Source organism: Microcaecilia unicolor, chromosome 11 (assembly GCF_901765095.1).
Source record: "Microcaecilia unicolor chromosome 11, aMicUni1.1, whole genome shotgun sequence".
NCBI classification, from domain to species: Eukaryota; Metazoa; Chordata; class Amphibia; order Gymnophiona; family Siphonopidae; genus Microcaecilia; species Microcaecilia unicolor.
In genome coordinates, this window is record NC_044041.1 from 14,380,539 (window position 1) to 14,399,719 (window position 19,181).

The window sequence follows — 19,181 nt, forward strand, 5'->3', positions numbered from 1 at the left end:
CTGTGGTCTCTAGTAGATGCAGCATCATGGCGGTCTGATGGCACTGGATTGGCTACGGAGGCCATGGTCTGGAGTTTTCGTTTGTCTTTAGTAACAGAGGACCTACTGTCTCAGGGTCCAGTGTTCATGGACAATCCAGCTCACTTCTCACTTATGGCTTGGCTCTTGAGGGGGCAAAGTTCAGGCCTGCCCAGTGCATCCCAGAATGCACTGGGTGGGCCCGATGAAGCTGTTGCTCCTGCCCTCCTGCCTCCACCTTCTAAAGGTACAGGGAGGGGATCAGGAGCGGGTGGGTGTGTAGGGAGGGGAAGGGTTTCAGTTCACTAAACCACCAGCAAAAATAATAATAAAAAAAAAAATGATTCAGGAAGGCGAGGGGGAGTCAGTCCACTAGACCACTAGAGAAATTAAAAAAAAAAAAAAAAAAAAAAAGGGGGGGGGGGGCAAGTGAGAGAATTTTTTTAAAAGTGTGGGGTTGGTGCATCAGCACTGTCAAATGCATTTGACAGCGCAGACTCACAAATAGCAAGCATGCACTTTTGTTTTTTATAATCATTATTCTTTATCCCCCAATTGACTTAAAACTAAGCTGTGACATTTGTAGCTGGAGCTATCAGGGCAGAATGAAATCTGATTATTTTCAGAACAAGTGTTTGAAGAGGAAGTAAACCTTCTTACCAGGAAGCTGTTCAGGAACAAGATAAGATCTCAGTTTCAGAACTATTTGTTTAAATGTACTCAGAGGTTACAGAAAAGTACATATAATTTTATGTACACTAAGAAAAGTTCACTTTTTCTGTAAGCGTGTTGAAATTAGCCTGACAGGCTGACTATAACTCAAATGTACTTGGTGTTCAGGCTTGTTTGACAAATTAGGCCTAAAGTTGCCTTTAGCATCTCCCCAAAGGATGGCAAGAAAATTTGCCTTTGTGCTAAATTATATGATCTATGCACTTGGCCACAGGAGCTTGATTTAATAAGTATTTGATGGCATGGCACCATCTTGTTTTTATAAAGGGGGACATGATGTATTCGTAAGAAAAACGAAAACAGTCTGAGGGAAGAATCTTTTTTGTCTATTTTTATCCTTACCCTAATTGCTATTGCCATAGTACCTTTTTGTTGTGAGAATCAATCTTGGATCCCATCAATAAACAGCAGAAAACAAGTAACAGCACCCATTTTTCATATTAATTTTATACAATAAAGCCTTGTCTTAAATTTGTATTTAAAGAAAAAAAAAAGACCAGATCAAGTTCCATGCAAAGGGCCCCGCTTACTGCTCACGAAATTTTGACTGCATCGTTTTATGATATGGCAAAATAGAATGGTATCTTCTAATCTAGCACTGTGTAGAGCTTAAAATGTGAGGCAAAGTCTAGTTAAAAAAAAACCCCACAAAAAAAGTCCTGTGCCACTAGGAAACGCTGTACACTACAGTTTTTTTTTTTTTAAGTCCTAGAAAGAAATTGACGCAGTCAAACATTCAGGTTTGCTAGCCTCAAAAGCTGAATGTGATCATCTATGCAGTTACCAATAGAAAAGATTAACTTGTTCAATTTCTTTCAGTACAAAATATGTTATTATCAAGTGTAATAATTTAAGAAAGGAAATTTCACAACAAGCCATATCTATTAAAACATGTACAATAGCAAATACTACAGCAAGCCTTAATTTATGGTTTCAGAGCAATAACCACTGGAATTATCATGCCCTCTTGCAGTGGTTTGAATTATAAGTTTGATAGTGTGCATTTAAATTTATACAGAGAAAAAAAAAAAAATCATGTCCCTTGCCCCATGAAGTTCTTCCACCCCACCCCAGGCGCACAGCTGCCATTCACATAAGGCACTCTATGAATAAGAGCCGTGGTGTACTGTGTGGGCAAAAGTACTACTATTTAGCATTTCTATAGTGCTACAAGGCGTACGCAGCGCTGCACAAACATAGAAGAAAGACAGTCCCTGCTCAAAGAGCTTACAATTTAATAGACAAAAAATAAATAAAGTAATCAAATCAATTAATGTGCACGGGAAGGAAGAGAGGAGGGTAGGTGGAGGCGAGTGGTTACGAGTCAAAAGCAATGTTAAAGCTGTGGGCTTTCAGTCTAGATTTAAAGGTGGCCAAGGATGGGGCAAGACGTAGGGGGCTCAGGAAGTTTATTCCAGGCGTAGGGTGCAGCGAGACAGTAGGCGTGAAGTCTGGAGTTGGCAGTAGTGGAGAAGGGAACAGATAAGAAGGATTTATCCATGGAGCGGAGTGCCTGGATTCAATGCATGAACTGGCTGGGGCTCTTGCAGTGGTCTTGGTCACAACCCCACAGGACAGAACGGGAGCCACTGTGCAATGGCAATGCATCCTGGTCAGATCGCAGCCCCACAATTCAAAGTTTTGAAGGAGCTGTACTGTGTGGCACTTAGCTGAGGACTGTTGCGTCAAGATCTGGGCTAGATCAGTTGCGAAGAAACATGAAATAGGGTGTGAAATTTCCAAGTAGTTGTAACTTATTTTCCACCAAACCAGTTCAGACCAAGTGGGTTATGTCCTCTTAATGGCAACTAGAGCCAGCAAAAAAAGGCAGCGCAAAGCTTGAATTTCTTCCTCTTATAGTAGAGGAGTGTGGTAGCCGTGTTAGTCCACTCTTAAGGTTATCAATAGAAATCAAACAAAATAAAACATGGAAAATAAGATACCTTTTTTATTGGACATAACTTAATACATTTCTTGATTAGCTTTCGAAGGTTGCCCTTCTTCGTCAGATCGGAAATAAGCAAATGTGCTAGCTGACAGTGTATATAAGTGAAAACATTCAAGCATTACTATGACAGTCTGACAGGGTGGGAGAATGGGGTTGGGTAGGGGGTATGCATGGGGACATCAAAGCATATCATTGATATTCTAACAGGATGGGTGTGGATAGGATATGGATAAAACCATACAAGAACGTAAGACCTTTGAAGTCAGAATGATTGAATATTTTAACACCCAACAAAAAGGACTTAACAAGGATCTGGGGTTCCTAGCCCATTATAAACCATAAAGCTGTATGTCTCTGTTGATCACCCCTCCCCTCACCTATCCTGTTAGAATATCAATGATATGCTTTGATGTCCCCATGCATACCCCCTTCCCACCCTGGCAGTTGCGGAAGTTATGTCAGATGAAGGCGGGACACAGGAAGGGAAAGCCTGAAGGGAGGCAATCTGCAGAATGCTGCTGCTGCGCTTTCACACAGAGTGAGGTGCTGTGATTTGAATGAAGGGGGCCCAGCCCGCTGATGGACGGTCGACGGAGCTGCGGGCATGTGAGACTGCGGGGCCGGGCCCCCCCTTGGAGGCCCAGCCCCCCCCCCCTTCTTGGCAGTCCTGCTGCTGGATACCATGGGTAGGTTCTGGACTGGTTTGAGAGGACTTGAGAAAAAGAAAGTAACAGTTGAAGTCCAAATTGAAGCGCTTGTTTATTGTCTATGCCCTGCCAGATCAGTCCAGATGAGTGGGACATACCTAAAGTAGCATGGCTTTCTTCTGCCAGACAAGGCAGGAGAAAGCCATGCTATCTCTCTCCTATACCTATGGTAGATACTCTCCATACCTGCCTATTCAGGCTGAGCCATTTTGAAAAGGGATGTCATGAAGGAAAAATCACCACCATGCCATTCTTTGGGAAGGTGGATTCTAACTCTTCCTAAAAGGGCTTGGGCACTCTAGTCAAGTGGACTCGCCAGCCTATGGCACTTGCCAACTCTTGCTGGTATAGTCTGAGGTGATCATCTGTTTGACGTCTCCTGAAATTGATGTTTTCTGCCATATGAATTTTGAATAGGGCTTAAGTTTATTATTGTGTTCCAATAACACTGGTCACTTAGACATCTCAAATGTGACCAACAACTAATATGAATGGCCACCTCCTACCCTGCCTTCTTTACCATCAAGAGAGAGCCTGATTTTACTAGAAGTGAAACATGACCTTCAGCATGGGAAGAGAATTGGCCATAAAGATACCCCCAAGACCAATCTGTGCCCTGTGACCAAAGGAGGAATGAGCCCCCTGGACTACATTCAGGTTCATGCATGCTTGATGCCCCAGATAAGATAGCCCATGTTGAAGAATATTGAGGGAACTTTTGAGACTATGCCATTGAGGCAGTCTCTTCCCTCAGAGTTGTGTGTTTGCCTTTATTTCAGTTTCTTGTGGAGGAATAAGACTGAAGAAATAGATCCCTTATGGGAAGTAGTATCTTCCCCAAAACTGAATTTACAGAGGCTTTTAAACTCTTTCCCTCTTTTGCACCACCAAAGGTTATAGCGCTTAATGCACTGTTGTGTTATTCTCTCAGGCTATAAAAAATGGCAGGGATTAATAGGCATGTATCATCTGAGAGGCCTGGTTCTACCAGGTGCTCCAGCCTGCTCACTCCTGCTTTTCTTTCTTTGGCTTTAGAATTTGCTTGTCTTGGAGTTTTGCCACGCTAATAATGAGATCCATTCACAGAGTTGCCCCACTCATCCCTAGTAGAACATCAGCCGTTTCTTCCACTCCTTATACTTCAGGCTTCCAAAAGGGGCTGGCTCAGGAGATCCTTCTGAACAATAATGGTGCTAGGTCCTGCAAGGGAACTTCATTCCTAACCAAATCTGCCACACCAGGGTACTTGACAGCTACTGGTTTCCCAGAGTCAGTTCCTGTGACAAAACGCCTAGCCACCCACCTGGAGGGTCTGTCCGCAGAACAGTTCAGATCTGCCTATACCTGCTGCTTGTGCTCTACACTAGCACCCTCCACCCAGCTGACTGGGCCTCACTTTCCTCTGGGTGAGTCTCACACTCTCAGGTTATTCCCCAGTTATTTCTAGGTTACTGGGGCCAAACTCTCAGGGGACCCCACAGTTCCCAGAAAGCACCCACTGACCAAAACACAAACCACTATGATGTTTAGTCCAGGACAGCAGAGTCAAACTAATCAGGTTTATTGTCACAGCAGAACAGTGAACCATATAAAACAAATGGAAAAGAACAGGCAATAACAAATAACTGAATATGGATCAAATATAAATCTAATATAAAACTCTCTAAACATTTATCTACTACCTAAATAGTACTTGGGGAGTTCATGAACAAGATATAGCTGCTCACAGGCTATAAAGTCTAACTGTTCACAGGGTCTCAGGAAAAGAGAACCTTCTCTTTCCACTCCCTTATTTGAAACCAAAAAACAAAATTTACCTCACAGCCAACAGCTTTTGGTGGGAGAAGGAAACTGTCATTTCTGATACAGCTTTAACAAAAAAAAAAAAAAGACAATCGCTATCTGCTGGCCAATTAGAAGTACATGTCATCAGTAAAATAATACAGTTCATAGGCTTATGTTTCATCACAGTTTCCATAAGCAAATAGTGTTTTCTACCACAGCTTGGACTGTCTTTCTCAAGTTACAGGATTGTTGAAGGGCTAGACCTATGTTTCTGGCCCTTGGTATATAGACTTAGACCTATTGGTTCTCCACCAGGACCACCGTCACAGTTTGTTTAAGCTTCCCCAGATTACAACTCCCCAGCCTATCTGGCTCATCTCTGTGATACAAAATAGCCATGAAGAGGGACTCCTGAACAATTCCCTACTAGAAACGTGAAAAGTCACCTGCTCAGGCTCCTTTCAGCCTCTCTAGAGAAAGAGAAGCAGCGTGGGCGATTTCCCTTCAGCCTCCATATAGGCTTTGGGAGCAGTATCTAACCTCCCAATGAGAAGACTCCCAAGTGTTGGCATGAAGGAGCACAGCCAAAACATAGCGGCTTGCAACAAGGCTGAGACCAACCCTCTCAAACTTCCAAAACTGTCTTCCTGAGGAAGGGTGGGTGCTTCCTGTGTACCATTGCTCATGGCCTCTGAAGCTGGACCACCCAGAACAGTATTGTGGGGGAAGGACTCAGGCTGCTCTGAAGTTTGGTCTCTAAGTTCTAAGACATTTCCACAAGAATTACCTCTTGGAGAGGATGAAACTGCAACACAAACCACTCTCCACATGAGCTCCAATTAAGCATGACTGTAAATACTGTGACCCTGTCTTGAACTAGCCTCAATCAGGCAATATGGAGGATCCAACCATAGGATCCTCACCTAGCATCACTCCATCAACAAGATTCACCAGTTGTTAATCTGTGTGGGCGTTGTTAGGCCCTGTGTAAGGATGTTTGAGACTATGCCTTCCTTTGCATATTGTTAGCTGCAGGAAAGTCACTATAGCCCCATGCAGGTGATGCTGGACCCAAAATAAGAGGACTTGAGTCATGAGTGGAGGAGTGGCCTAGTGGTTAGTGTGGTGGACTTTGGTCCTGGGGAACTGGGTTCAGTTCCCACTGCAGGCACAGGCAGTTCCTTGTGACTCTGGGCAAGTCACTTAACCCTCCATTGCCCCAGGTACAAATAAGTACCTGTATATAATATGTAAGCCGCATTGAACCTGCTATGAGTGGGAACGCGCGGGGTACAAATGTAACAAAAAAAAAATGAAGCCACTGCATAAAGTTGCCCGGAAAGAGCAAGTGTAAAAGAGAGACTGTTTAAACAAACTTTCATCTTTCTTCCATGGGGGGTGCGTGAACGCTGTGCTTCCCTCTGATTGTTTTACAAGATAAGGACAAAAACCCTTAGGTAACCCAACATCATATCATTCTCTTCACCAAGAACAGACTATAAAACCTCTGTGTCTTGGCCACCATAAGGCTACAATTGTGCATCTCAGCCTCAGGAGATCCTATCTCCCGCCATTGGGTGTTGCAGGAAGTATTTGTTGGGTAAGGAAGCGTCCTATGACCAGCTGGAATCCCCTACAGATTACTGTCTCATGGTTCATATGACAATTACCCTGAGATCAAGCCTTAAAAAATATGGGCCACCAGCTTTTCTCTCCCAAACAACCTCCCCACTGAGGCATTATCCTCTTCTGAGAAATCTCCTTCTGACTGCAAAAAAAGCAAGCTCCTTTTCCTCTTGTCCTAGCCAATGGCATGCTCTAGCACCCCAAACACTGCCAAGATCAACTGTAGTTCTTTCCAGGCAGGGACACGGATGGGGCTAGGAAAAGCTGGGAGGTGCTACTGAAGCAGGACCAACCAGGATTTTTTTTAATGTATTTAAATAGTCTCAGGCTGCAGCAGTTTTTCATGCCCCTCAAGCGTACTCTGGGAAGCTTCTGTTTATTTAGAGGGGCAGAGTCACCTACCTGTTACTGGCTTGCGCCCAAGCAAGACCAAATGCACTGGCTGCCAGACTGAACTGAAATGACTTACCTACAGCACACTATCTTTATTTCAAGACATACTGGAAGCAAGCAGAGAGAGAGGGGATTGCACTCATGTAGCTGATACCTGCTTGTCTGTGTGGCCTTGGGCCAGACCAAGTTAAAAAGCTCTGGTTGACTCGTTGCGTTTCACCTCTCCCTTTTCAGCCATAATGGAAACAAGTTGGGGGGGGAGATGATCAGATTTCCTGACCAAGTACAAATCTGATACATTATAGGAGTGTGGGAGGCAAGCTGGGAAGAGGCCAAGTTGTAAATAGCCCTGCTGTTGAATCGAAATCATGAAAGATTACCAGCCACTACCCCGGTACTGGACACATTAGTATAGGAACTCATCCTCTAGCTGAGTCTGTTTCAAAGGGGGAAGGAAAATCAGCCCTGAAAGGCTGTACAGCAGCCCCTCTTATAGGATGGTAAAATCAGATCTGAACTGCCTTTTTTTTTTTCTCTTGCTCTAGCCACTGACTGGGGTACATAACACATTCATCTGGACTGGTTTGGCAGGACGGATAAGGAATGAAAGCTTGTGTTACCAAATCCCAACGTTCATTCTAATTTGAACAGGAAGCTTAAAGGAACAGAAGGAAATTACCAGACTGAAATAAGTGTTCACACACTTTTTAATGAGTTCACTGGCTTTTTATTTATTTATTTGTTTGTTTGTTTGTTTGTTTACAGCATTTATGGGCAGGCCCAATGTGGCTTACAGTAATTTACAAAAGCATACATCAAATCTTCAACAAACAGTCAATGGCATTGTAGGGAAAGGGACAAGTGAGTAATAGCAGAGGTGGGAAAATATAGATATAAAATAGAATTCAATAGGTAGCGGTGCGGGGCGGGTCAAGAGCATAAGCCTTTCCGAATAAGTAGGTCTTTCAATTGACAGCTTAAAAGCAGAACCTTAATTTATAATTTGATGGCATTAGTGTGAGATTTCCATGATAAAAATAGATACATGCTTCAATGATTTAAAGGTAAAGTGGGATTTGATGACCACCTCACTGATTGAAGTCTCATTCAGGTCGGAAAGGATCAGCTGTTCTCTGTCCATGTAGGACTAAGACCAGTGCTACATGGATGGGAGGGGAGGATAGGGGGCAGAGAAGAATCGCTGGACATGGATGGCAGGGGAGGACAGGGGGCAGAGAAGAATCACTGGACATGGATGGGAGGGGAGGGGAAGGAGGAGACATACTGGACATGGATGGGAGGGGAGGGCAGGGAAAAGAGATTCGCTGGACATGGATGGAAGGGGCGGGCGGGGGAGAGAGGAGAATCGCTGGATATGGGAGAGGGGAGCGAGGAGAATCGCTGGACATGGGAGGGGAGGGCAGGGGAGAGAGGAGAATCGCTAGACATGGATGGAGTGGAGAGAAGAGAGGAAGGAGATGCACATGGATGGGAGGGCAGGGAAGAGAGGAGAAATGCTGGAAATGGATGGAGAAGAGAGCAGGAGATAGAGGAGAATTGCTGGACATGGATGGATGGAGGGGTTGGTGGGGACAGAGGAGAAATGCTGGACTTGGATGGAGGAGAGGGAAGAGAGAATTATTGCTTTATATGAATACAGGGGAGGAAAGAGAGGAGAAATGCTGGACATGGATGGAGGGGAGGAAAGAAAAAAGAAGATGCACGTGGATGGAGATGAGGGAAAGGGAAGAGAGGAGAAAAACTGCACATGGATGGAGAAAATAGGTAAAAGCTGGATCCACGTTATACCTCCTCCAGTCAATTCCACGGAGGAGGACCCAGCTTTTACTTATGGATGTAGGCAGAGCCGTAGTGAGGGGAGCTGACACCCGGGGCGGGTCGCCGCTGCGCACCCCCCCCCCCTGGGTGCAGCACGGCCCCTCCTCCCGCTGGAGCGCACCCCCCCCCCCCCGGAGCGCATACCTGCGGCGAGGGATGGGCGGGAGGGCCGATCCGCCCCGACTACTGCACGTTGCTGAGGTGTGTCGGCTCCGCGCTGGTTCACTGCTCTCTCTTTCCCGGAACAGGAAGTAACCTGTTCCGGGGCAGAAAGGGCAGTGCACCAGCGCGGAGCCGACACCCCCCCAGCGGTGTGCACCCGGGGCGGACCGCCCCCCCCCCCCCCCCCGCCCTACACCACTGGATGTAGGGCAAGAAATTAAGAAGAAAGGGAGGAAAGTAAAGAAATAAATGGAAAGGAAGCCCTGGAAACAGAGTTAAGAGAACAGAGAGCAGCAGAATCAGAGACTGGGACCATAAATGTACTATAAATGTACTCACTCTGCTGCTCCCCAGTATCTCTGCACACTCGTCCTTCCCTACACCCCCTCCCGTGCACTCCGCTCCATGGATAAATCCTTCTTATCTGTTCCCTTCTCCACTACTGCCAACTCTAGACTTCGCGCCTTCTGTCTCGCTGCACCCTACGCCTGGAATAAACTTCCTGAGCCCCTACGTCTTGCCCCATCCTTGGCCACCTTTAAATCTAGACTGAAAGTCCACCTCTTTAACATTGCTTTTGACTCGTAACCACTTGCCTCCACCTACCCTCCTTCCTGTACACATTAATTGATTTGATTTGCTTACTTTATTTCTTGTCTATTAGATTGTAAGCTCTTTGAGCAGGGACTGTCTTTCTTCTATGTTTGTGAAGCGCTGCGTACGCCTTGTAGCGCTATACAAATGCTAAATAGTAGTAGTAGTAGTAGTAGTAGTAATATAGATAGAAAAACAGTCACAAGACAACAAAGGTAGAAAAAATCATTTTATTTTAATTTTACTGTCCAATTTGAGAATTTACATCTGCTGTCTTATTTTGCACTGGGTATACTGGAGCTGTAACATCTTACAGAAATTATTTATAATGAAAAAAATCACATTATTTTTTTCTCCTATACTAGTATAATATTTTCAATGATGTCTATTTATATGCACCATGGCTGGTATATAGTATAGTAGTAGTATAAGAGGTGTGGCTAATGTGGGTGTGGCTATCATAGGGGTGGAGCCATATGTGCTGACCTGCCCATAATGAGTACCGGCACCTTTTTTCCTACAAAAAAAGCACTGGTTATAGCTCCCCTTTCAAGAGGGGACTCCCCTCATAAACCAGGATTGTGTCCATGGAGACTGCTTCTGCATTATATTCGCCCACTCTGTTAGCTGTGTCCACAGGGCACAGGTCCTGCTCACACCATCTGTGGCGAAAAGACAGTTATGCTAACCTAATTGACAGCAACATCAGGAGGAAAGCTAAACACAGGAGGCTTCAAGCCAACTGAAAAAAAAAAATCTGTAAATATGTTTAATGTATGTTGTGAACACCTTATATTTCTTGAAAATAATTGGGATTCCAAAAATTAAATTAACTAATATTAGAATGCTGAATTAGTATGTCTGAATATTCATATCCACTAACTTCAACTTTTCTCATTACAGGAAAATTACACTTATATTTGTAGCTGTGCAATGATGAATGTTGATTTTCAGCTTTCTTAAATAGAAATTAGGATGCCTGGGGATGCACAGCATACAAATTATGGCATTTGTGGCTGTGCAATGATGAATGTTGATTTTCAGCTTTATCATATAAAGTTTTTCATGTGCTCATATCTGCCATATATAGTCTTCATCTTTTCCCATTACAACAAAATTACATTTATATTACACCACCATTGTATTAAATTATAAAAATGTGAATGTGCCCAGAAAACAATTGTGACCTTCACCAAACAAATGGTCACTTATATATCATCACACAAGTGTCTAAAAGTTCTTCAAATAGTGTTAATATTGCGAGAAAAGAGGATGATTTTTGAGTGGGCAACTTTGCAGCCTTGGGGTTTAAATAAAGAAATAGACTGGACATATGTGGGCCTGTGACCCTTGCTGAGTAATCCTAGTGGATGAGATGAAAGACTGTGAGCACGAACAACGGATAAAGTCCGGCAGTGTTTTTTGCCACTGGTAGCCATTTTGCAGAACCTGCAACATTTCTGCTCCCATCAGTGTGTTGAAATATTTGAATAGATATTTCTGGTTGGTGTTAGTTTATTGAAATTTTGATTTTTATTTAGATGTCCCCTGATGAAATTGAATCACTGTTACTACTTGCACTAGAATGAAAGGACAATTTTTGGGATCCAAAGTTTATTTTGCCATTTTTGTTTAATATGATAAAGTGAACAGAGGGAATACTTTGAAGAACTTTTGGACTTGAGACTTGTGTGATGATAAATAAAAGTGACCATTTGTTTGGTGAAGGTCACAATTGTTTTCTGGGCACATTCACATTTTTATAATTTAATACAATGGTGGTGTAATATAAATGTAATTTTGTTGTAATGGGAAAAGATGAAGACTATATATGGCAGATATGAGCACATGAAAAACTTTATATGATAAAGCTGAAAATCAACATTCATCATTGCACAGCCACAAATGCCATAATTAGTATGCTGTGCATCCCCAGGCATCCTAATTTCTATTTAAGAAAGCTGCCAAGTCATTGTTTGAGAAACAAGAAGAGAATATTTATGCTCTCCCAGCTGCTGAAATATCTGACCAAAGAATGCCGTACTTTCACGCAAATAAAGTGCAGATTATATTCTTGATAGCGTCCTGCGTTACCACTGCATGGTATCTCAAAAGAGCATTCTATACCAATTTTTTTGTACACATTGCCAACAAATGAAATAGCGAGCTGTAGTAGTTTTTTTATTTACTAAATATTGAATTTTGACAAGGGTTGATTGAATATAGGCATGCCTATTTCAGTTCAATCTTCATCCTCCGACTCAAACCCTTCAAAGTCTGTTCCCTCCTCACTGTCGTCGTTGAAATATCTAAGAACCACCTGTAGACGCTCTTCTATAATTTCTGAAGTTATGTCATAGTCACTGCTATTGGCATCTTCACCTTCACTTTTGGTATCTGAATGTATGCCATGCTGCTCGTAGATAATCCCAGCCTTTCTGAAGCTGTTGTGGATGGTTTCTGGTGATGTTTCCCCCCAGGCGGCTTCCAAAAACATTGCCTGCTTCAGGCATCCTGACGGTGTGAATTTCTCAATCCAAGACTGCATCCATTCTGGACATATCCTCGGCCTTTGACACCTTAGATCATGCCATTTTGATTCAGTGGCTGCATGCTCGCATCTCAGCAGAGATCCTATCTCCAGCTATCGTCAGGAAGTACTTGTGGGGTAAGGAAGCGTCCTGAAATGGTTCCAAACCTTTTTAGCAGAGAGAAAAGGTATGGTCCAGAAGGGATGTTCACCAACTGGTAACAGAAGTGCCACAAGGATCTGTATTATCTGCAGTTTTATTCATTATCTACCTGTCCCCACTGTATCAACTCTTGCAATCTTTTGGGGGTGTGATACAGAATTTATGCAAATGATATACAGTTCTTTTTGCCCCTATCTCCTGCCCATATAAATGTGGCACCCTGGCTACAGACAATTTTTGAAGCTATAATAGCTTGGTTGCAGCAGAATAAATTACAGTTAAATGCTGCCAGAATGGAGGTAATGCATGTGGTTTCGGATGTTACGATGGTATTGTCTGAAACAAGTTTATTGATGGGAACCCCTGTTAAACTTTCAAGACAGGTGAAAAATGTAGATCTATTGGATTCTGCTGTAACTTTCCGGTCCCAGGTACAAATATTGGTTAGGACTGAATACTTCAAATTAAGACTGCTGACTAAATTGAAACCTCTTTTGTCTTGGGTTGATTTTAAGAGTAGTACAGGTAATGATATTCAGTACTATAGATTACTGTAATATCATCTATCTTGGCCTCCCAAATTTTTGTCTTCAGGCACTCCAGGTGGCAATTCTACAGCACAGGTTGTGTTGGGCCTTTCACGGTCGAAATGGTTACCAATGCATAGTAGGATTTTGTATAAGTTGCTAGTAATGCTCTATCAGGCTCTTTATCAATATTCTACATATTACTTGCATTATGCTGTAAAATGGTACTTACCATCCCAATCTCTAAGATCTCAGCACAAACGTGAAATGGTTGTTCCTGCACTTCAACATATCCAATTAGAAGTTACATGGTCTGGCACTATTGAACGGAACAAACTGCCCTTTCGGCTTAAAAGTGAAACTTCCCTGTCCAGCTTCAAGAAAGGATTTATTTTTTTGTTATATCAGGCTTATCATTGAGAGGGGTAAAATGCTGGACAAGTACTGAATTCCTTGTTGGAACTGTGTAGAATTATTTTGTATTTTATATGTATGTTTCTTTTGTACCCTGCCCTGGATACGGGTGGGTTAGAAATAATAAATTTCTATTTGTCCCACTCTCTTCTCATGTCTTGAACAGATGGTTAACCATTATATCTAGGTTGTAGCTTGCAGGTAAGCCACCAGGTATAACAGCTATGAGCACCAGTTGAGTTTATATAATTCTGAATGCTTTTTTTTTCCTTTGTGGGCAGCCATGGCATTGAAAATTAGTAAAGACTTCTTCAAAAAGAATGCCCCATGCCTGGCCCTATAACATTGATCTACCCATACTTTCATAAGGTCACAGTCCATCCATCCCTTCTTATTGCAATGGACAACCACTGGTGGGCATTTTTTCATGGGGCATGGTAACTCTTGAAAACTACCATCAGCTTTAATTTTACCCAAGTTGCAGTGCATTCAAGGACTGTAGTGAAGCAAGCCCGCTCAAGTCCAGTGGTTGTAATGGCTACAGTTTTTATACCTGAAGCAGCTACAGTCTTGGTGGCCAGGATGTCGAAAGACATTGGAATCTCGTCTATATTAATAACATCCATTGCAGATATACCGAGTTCAGAAATTTCTTTGGAGACAAATTCACAGAAGTCAATCAACTTTTGATCCAATTGTCCAGAAGTTGCTGGCCTACAGTAGTTCTCATTCTCAATGAAAGTCCATTTCTTTTCATGAAATCTAGAAATCCAGGTGAAACCCGCTTTGAAATCTGAAATGCCTCTTTCATTTGCCAGAAGCTTCACTTTGATCTGATTTGCAAAGGTAGAAAGCTTGATGTTGTTCCATCCAAGAAAAAACCCACTCTTTCAAGTCATTCTCCAGTTGAGGCCATTTCGCTTTCAGCCTATGATGTGCGCATTTTCAGGAGTTCATTTTCTTTAGCTCCTTTTTCTCCTTTCCTCCATTCACGAACAGATGACTCTCCAACCTCGAACTCTCTTGCTGCCGCTCTGTTACTGGTTTCTTCCCTCTCGCAACAACTCAGTTTGAAGTCACAGATGTAGGACTTGTGTTTCACTTCTGGTATGATCCTATAGGCCTGTTTAAATTTACGTAGGGAGCTTATGGAAAGGCTAGGCCTGTGTTATATAGGCTAGTAATAGAGTCCCCAAAAACAAGACCTTAACGAAACACAGTGAGAGATAACTAGACAGGTTTGGCCTTTTTTTACTCTTTCAATTGATAGTGTGGTATATGCATGGGTGTGCTATAACATAACATTTTTGTATGACTTCATCTTTTCTGCATGTTATGTGTGTGCGCTTTATTTACATAGGCGTGTTATTTGCATGAAAATATGGTATTTCAGAGTGTCACAGCAAAAATTAGATTGTTGTAACAATGCTGTACCTTTTTAACCGTTGAATACCTCAAGATAACACCATCTGAATGGTCATTAAACAGATGTATTATGGTATTATGTCATGGTATTATGTCCAACAATAGCAGCCTTTTCTAATTGTCCTAAATAAAGTACATCTAAAAGAAATCTCTCGGGAAGGCACATCTTTAGTTTTATACTTTCTGCTTTATGCTATGCTGTCAGATTTAACAATGATGGTTCCATTATCTCTCCACACTGCCCCCTGTGTTGAACAGGCCACATTTACTTCATAAACCTGCAACAGTCGGTCAGAGTTCTCTTACCTCTGAGCACTGTAAATGTCTGCTGGTGAAGCCTTAGTCCATGTTGCATGTTTCAATAGAAGACCACCTATAATTTGCAAAGCAAAAGTAAATGAAATACAGCAAGAAATGTATTTATTTCAGCAAGTAAAACCACCCCTATAGATTAATTTGTTGTTTGCTGGTCAGCAGCATATAATCATCCCTCAAGTTGGGTTATACCATCTAGTACTGTCATTAATCAGATCTCTCAGCATTGAAGAATCAAGGCATTTTGGAGAATGATGTGAATGCATTCCCATGCTACCCCTCTGCCTTGACTAGATTCAGTATTCTCAGTCTCCAGCAGATCGAAGGTGGTGAGCCCTTTAGTCTCTTTTTCTCTCTGCTCTCTTTCTTTCTTTCTGGTTAAATAAAAAAAAGAGAGGTTACTTAGGGTGGAGAGTATTTTTATTGCAGACCAAGAGTTTGTTTTTTTTAGGGTTTATTATTTCTGTGCACCGGTGTCTCTTGCTGTATCTGGAGGCTGAAGTCCATAGGGGGTATCTAACTCTAAGCCTCGGGGGTATCAAACTCAGGTGGCCAGGTCCCTCCCCACTGTCCTGCCGTTACTTCCCTCCAGGGCTCTGCTTGGCTGTGGGTTGGAAGCTTGCCTCAACCTCTTTGAGGGAAAAGTGTTTTGAGGCCTGGGAGAGACAGCCGCATTAATAAAAGAAACCCCCCGGAATCGGGTGCAAATGAGCAAGGCAGCTCTGTTTCCACCTGTGTTTGCAGCGGTATTGATCTTTTTTTGTAGCTCTGGGCCATGGCAGCAGATTCCCACTTTAAGAAAAAAAAATGAAGCTGCTCCAGCGCTTTGGAGAACAGCATGATGGCAGAGAAACTCCGTTACCTTCGCTCCTGCGCCCAATCGGCTGAACGCCTCTGGAGGAAATCTCACACCTATTCAGATTTCCTTCAGTATAAATTCATGCTATCCTCCTTCCAGTCCTCCCTATTCCTTGCCAAACAGGACTACTACACCCAATTGACCAATTCTCTCAGCTCCAACCCTCGTCGTCTCTTCACAACCCTTAACTCCCTCAAAGTACCCTCCGCTCCCACCCCACCCCCCTCACTCCTCAATCACTGGCTGACTACTTCCGCGACAAGGTGCAAAGATCAACCTTGAATTCACTACCAAGCCACCTCCTCCTCTTCTCTCTTCAACCCTCTCCCTCAACCAACCAACCCAGGCCTCCTTCTCCTCTTTTCCTGATATCACCGAGGAGGAAACCGCCCACCTTCTTTCCTCCTCGAAATGCACCACCTGTTCTTCTGATCCCATCCCCACCAACTTACTTAACACCATCTCTGCTACTGTCACCCCCCCCCCCCCCATCTGTCATATCCTCAACCTCTCTCTCTCCCTCTCTCCACTGCAACTGTCCCTGACACCTTCAAGCATGCTGTAGTCACACCACTCCTCAAAAAACCTTCACTAGACCCTACCTGTCCCTCTAACTACTGCCCCATTTCCCTCCTGCCCTTCCTCTCCAAGATACTGAACGCGCCGTTCACAGCCGTTGCCTTGATTTTCTCTCCTCTCATGCCATCCTCAATCCGCTTCAATCAGGCTTTCGCCCCCTACACTCAACAGAAACGGCACTATCTAAAGTCTGCAATGACCTGTTCCTTGCAAAATCCAAAGGCCACTACTCCATCCTCATCCTCCTCGACCTATCCTCGCTTTTGACACTGTCAATCACAACTTACTTCTTGCCACACTGTCCTCATTTGGATTCCAGGGCTCTGTCCTCTCCTGGTTCTCCTCTTATCTCTCCCACCGTACCTTCAGAGTACGTTCTCATGGTTCTTCCTCCACCCCCATCCCGCTCTCTGTTGGAGTTCCTCAGGGATCTGTCCTTGGTCCCCTTCTTTTTTCAATCTACACCTCTTCCCTGGGCTCCCTGATCTCATCTCACGGTTTCCAATATCTTTATGCCGACGACACCCAGCTTTATCTCTCCACACCAGACATCACTGCGGAAACCCAGGCCAAGGTATCGGCCTGCTTATCCGACATAAACCGCTACTAAATGGACTTGGGAAAAATCCACAATTCCAGGAATAACATGTATAGAATGTTTGTATGTTTGGGAAGCTTGCCAGGTGCCCTTGGCCTAGATTGGCCGCTGTCGTGGATAGGATGCTGGGCTCGATGGACCCTTGGTCTTTTCCCAGTGTGGAATTACTTATGTACTTAAGAATCAAGGCATTTTGGAGAATGATGTGAATGCATTCCCATGCTACCCCTCTGCCTTGACGTATCTTGGTCACTTTGTCTGCAGAACTGTTTAGACAAATTGGCACTCTTTCCTTCTGGATAAATTTTACTGTGTTTTTGCCTATTTTTTTAAAACTCATTTTTCGTTCTCATCACATATCTATACATTAACACAAGGACTCTATTTAAAATGGCTGGCAACCAGGTTTCAAGCACTACTCTATATGAAGAAAAATGGCAAGGGCCTGTACCTCTGACCTTTGTGTCAAGGTGACAGTAATGACGTGACTTCTTGCCAGAAATATGCCTGAATATTTCCATACTCCAGAGCATCAAGATTACAAATACTTTGAGATTACTTACACTCCACAAGATCTCAGACATGAAGCAGGTCCAAAAGAAATACACTCACAGAGAGATCCTCTCTCCTCCCTTAGAAGGCAAAGCAAGTCAAGCTAAGTCTAGTCCCTATAATTGATGCCTCAAGGAAAATCCATGCAGTCCACATTTTGAAAGTATTCATGGCACAGAAAAATGGCCTAGGTTTTGTAGAACCAAAGCTGCCTACAGTGCAAGTGAAGTCTTATGGTGCAGGCCTCAGGCCAGACAAAGCTCCAGGGTGCACAGCTCAGAGAAGCTCCCTATTGATCCCAGGTAAAGGATACGTCCAACACAAAGAGATTCAATAACTATTTTTTTTCTTATCTCAGGCTCAAATAAAATCTTTCAGATAGCGTGCCCTCTAGTGGGTCACTTATTTATTTATTTATTTATTTATGGCATTTATATCCCACATTATTCCCACCCATAATGAAACGTTGGAAGGAATTCAGTCAAGAATGAACATGGTGCAGTGTGGAAGCGCTCACCTGTTACAGGAGTTCAGCAGACAGCAGTATCATGCTGCCCCACATATGGTGAATTCACTCTGACAGAAAACTGACAAGACTCACTCCGAGACCTAGAAAAAGTGGAAGCTTCCTAAACTGGCAGGTGGTGTCTGATACCCAAGTTCATCTCCAAGCTTTTATGATTCAGCTCAGAAGGGAAGATTAGAGAAAATGTGTAGCTGCATGATCCTACTGTTTACAGAGAACTTCCATTACAGGTAAGCAACTCCACTTTCTCTGCTCAACAAAATACATGCAGTTGCACAGACAGTAACTTCCAAACTGAACGATGCCACTTCTGAATGGAGTTGAAGGTAAGCAAGTTTTGTAGCATAGTGGGCACAGTCCAACCCGGAAAACTGGTTGAGGTAGTAAGTATGGACTGAAGACCATGTGTAGATAGAGGCCAGAAATCACCACTGGTGGTAATAAGATTAGACCGGGTCAGGATAAACCAGGCCATGCTGAATGAAAGATAAACCATCAGTATAGCATAAAATAAAGGTTTTATTCAACTAATACAAAACCATAAACTTGACATTTCGGTGATTGCCGGCATCGGAGGTGTAGTAATGTCATCAATGTGGAAAAAGAAGTGCGCAAGGCAAACCTTCCATCTTCAACAAGGTATTGTCTCCCATTGTATGTTGTATGATAAGCAGAGCATTGTGGTGCAAACCACTGAAGACATCCACAATAGAGGTTGAGCATAATTACCGACTGAAGCTGACGTCACGTAAGTTGGTGCTCTGATTGTACCTTGTGCAGAGGCTCTGACTTCATCATTAACAAAAGTTATGTAAGCTGATATTCACTTTTTAAAATCAAACATACTACCAGAAGATTGGATGGTGGCAAATGTAACATCAATTTTTAA

At 43.2% G+C, this 19,181-nt stretch overlaps 1 protein-coding gene across 1 annotated transcript in view; it reads right to left on the reverse strand.

The window, feature by feature from the left end:
• Nucleotides 1–10,265: 10,265 nt before the first annotated feature.
• Nucleotides 10,266–19,181, reverse strand: part of LOC115479719 (acyl-CoA dehydrogenase family member 11-like) — an 82,988-nt gene continuing 74,072 nt past the window's right edge. Inside the window, exons 14-15 of the mRNA XM_030217860.1 lie at nucleotides 15,170–15,236; nucleotides 10,266–10,466 (exon numbers count right to left, since the gene is read on the reverse strand). Coding sequence (XP_030073720.1) covers nucleotides 10,340–10,466; nucleotides 15,170–15,236 — 194 coding nt within the window. The 3' untranslated portion in view covers nucleotides 10,266–10,339. The remainder of the gene's footprint in view (nucleotides 10,467–15,169; nucleotides 15,237–19,181) is intronic.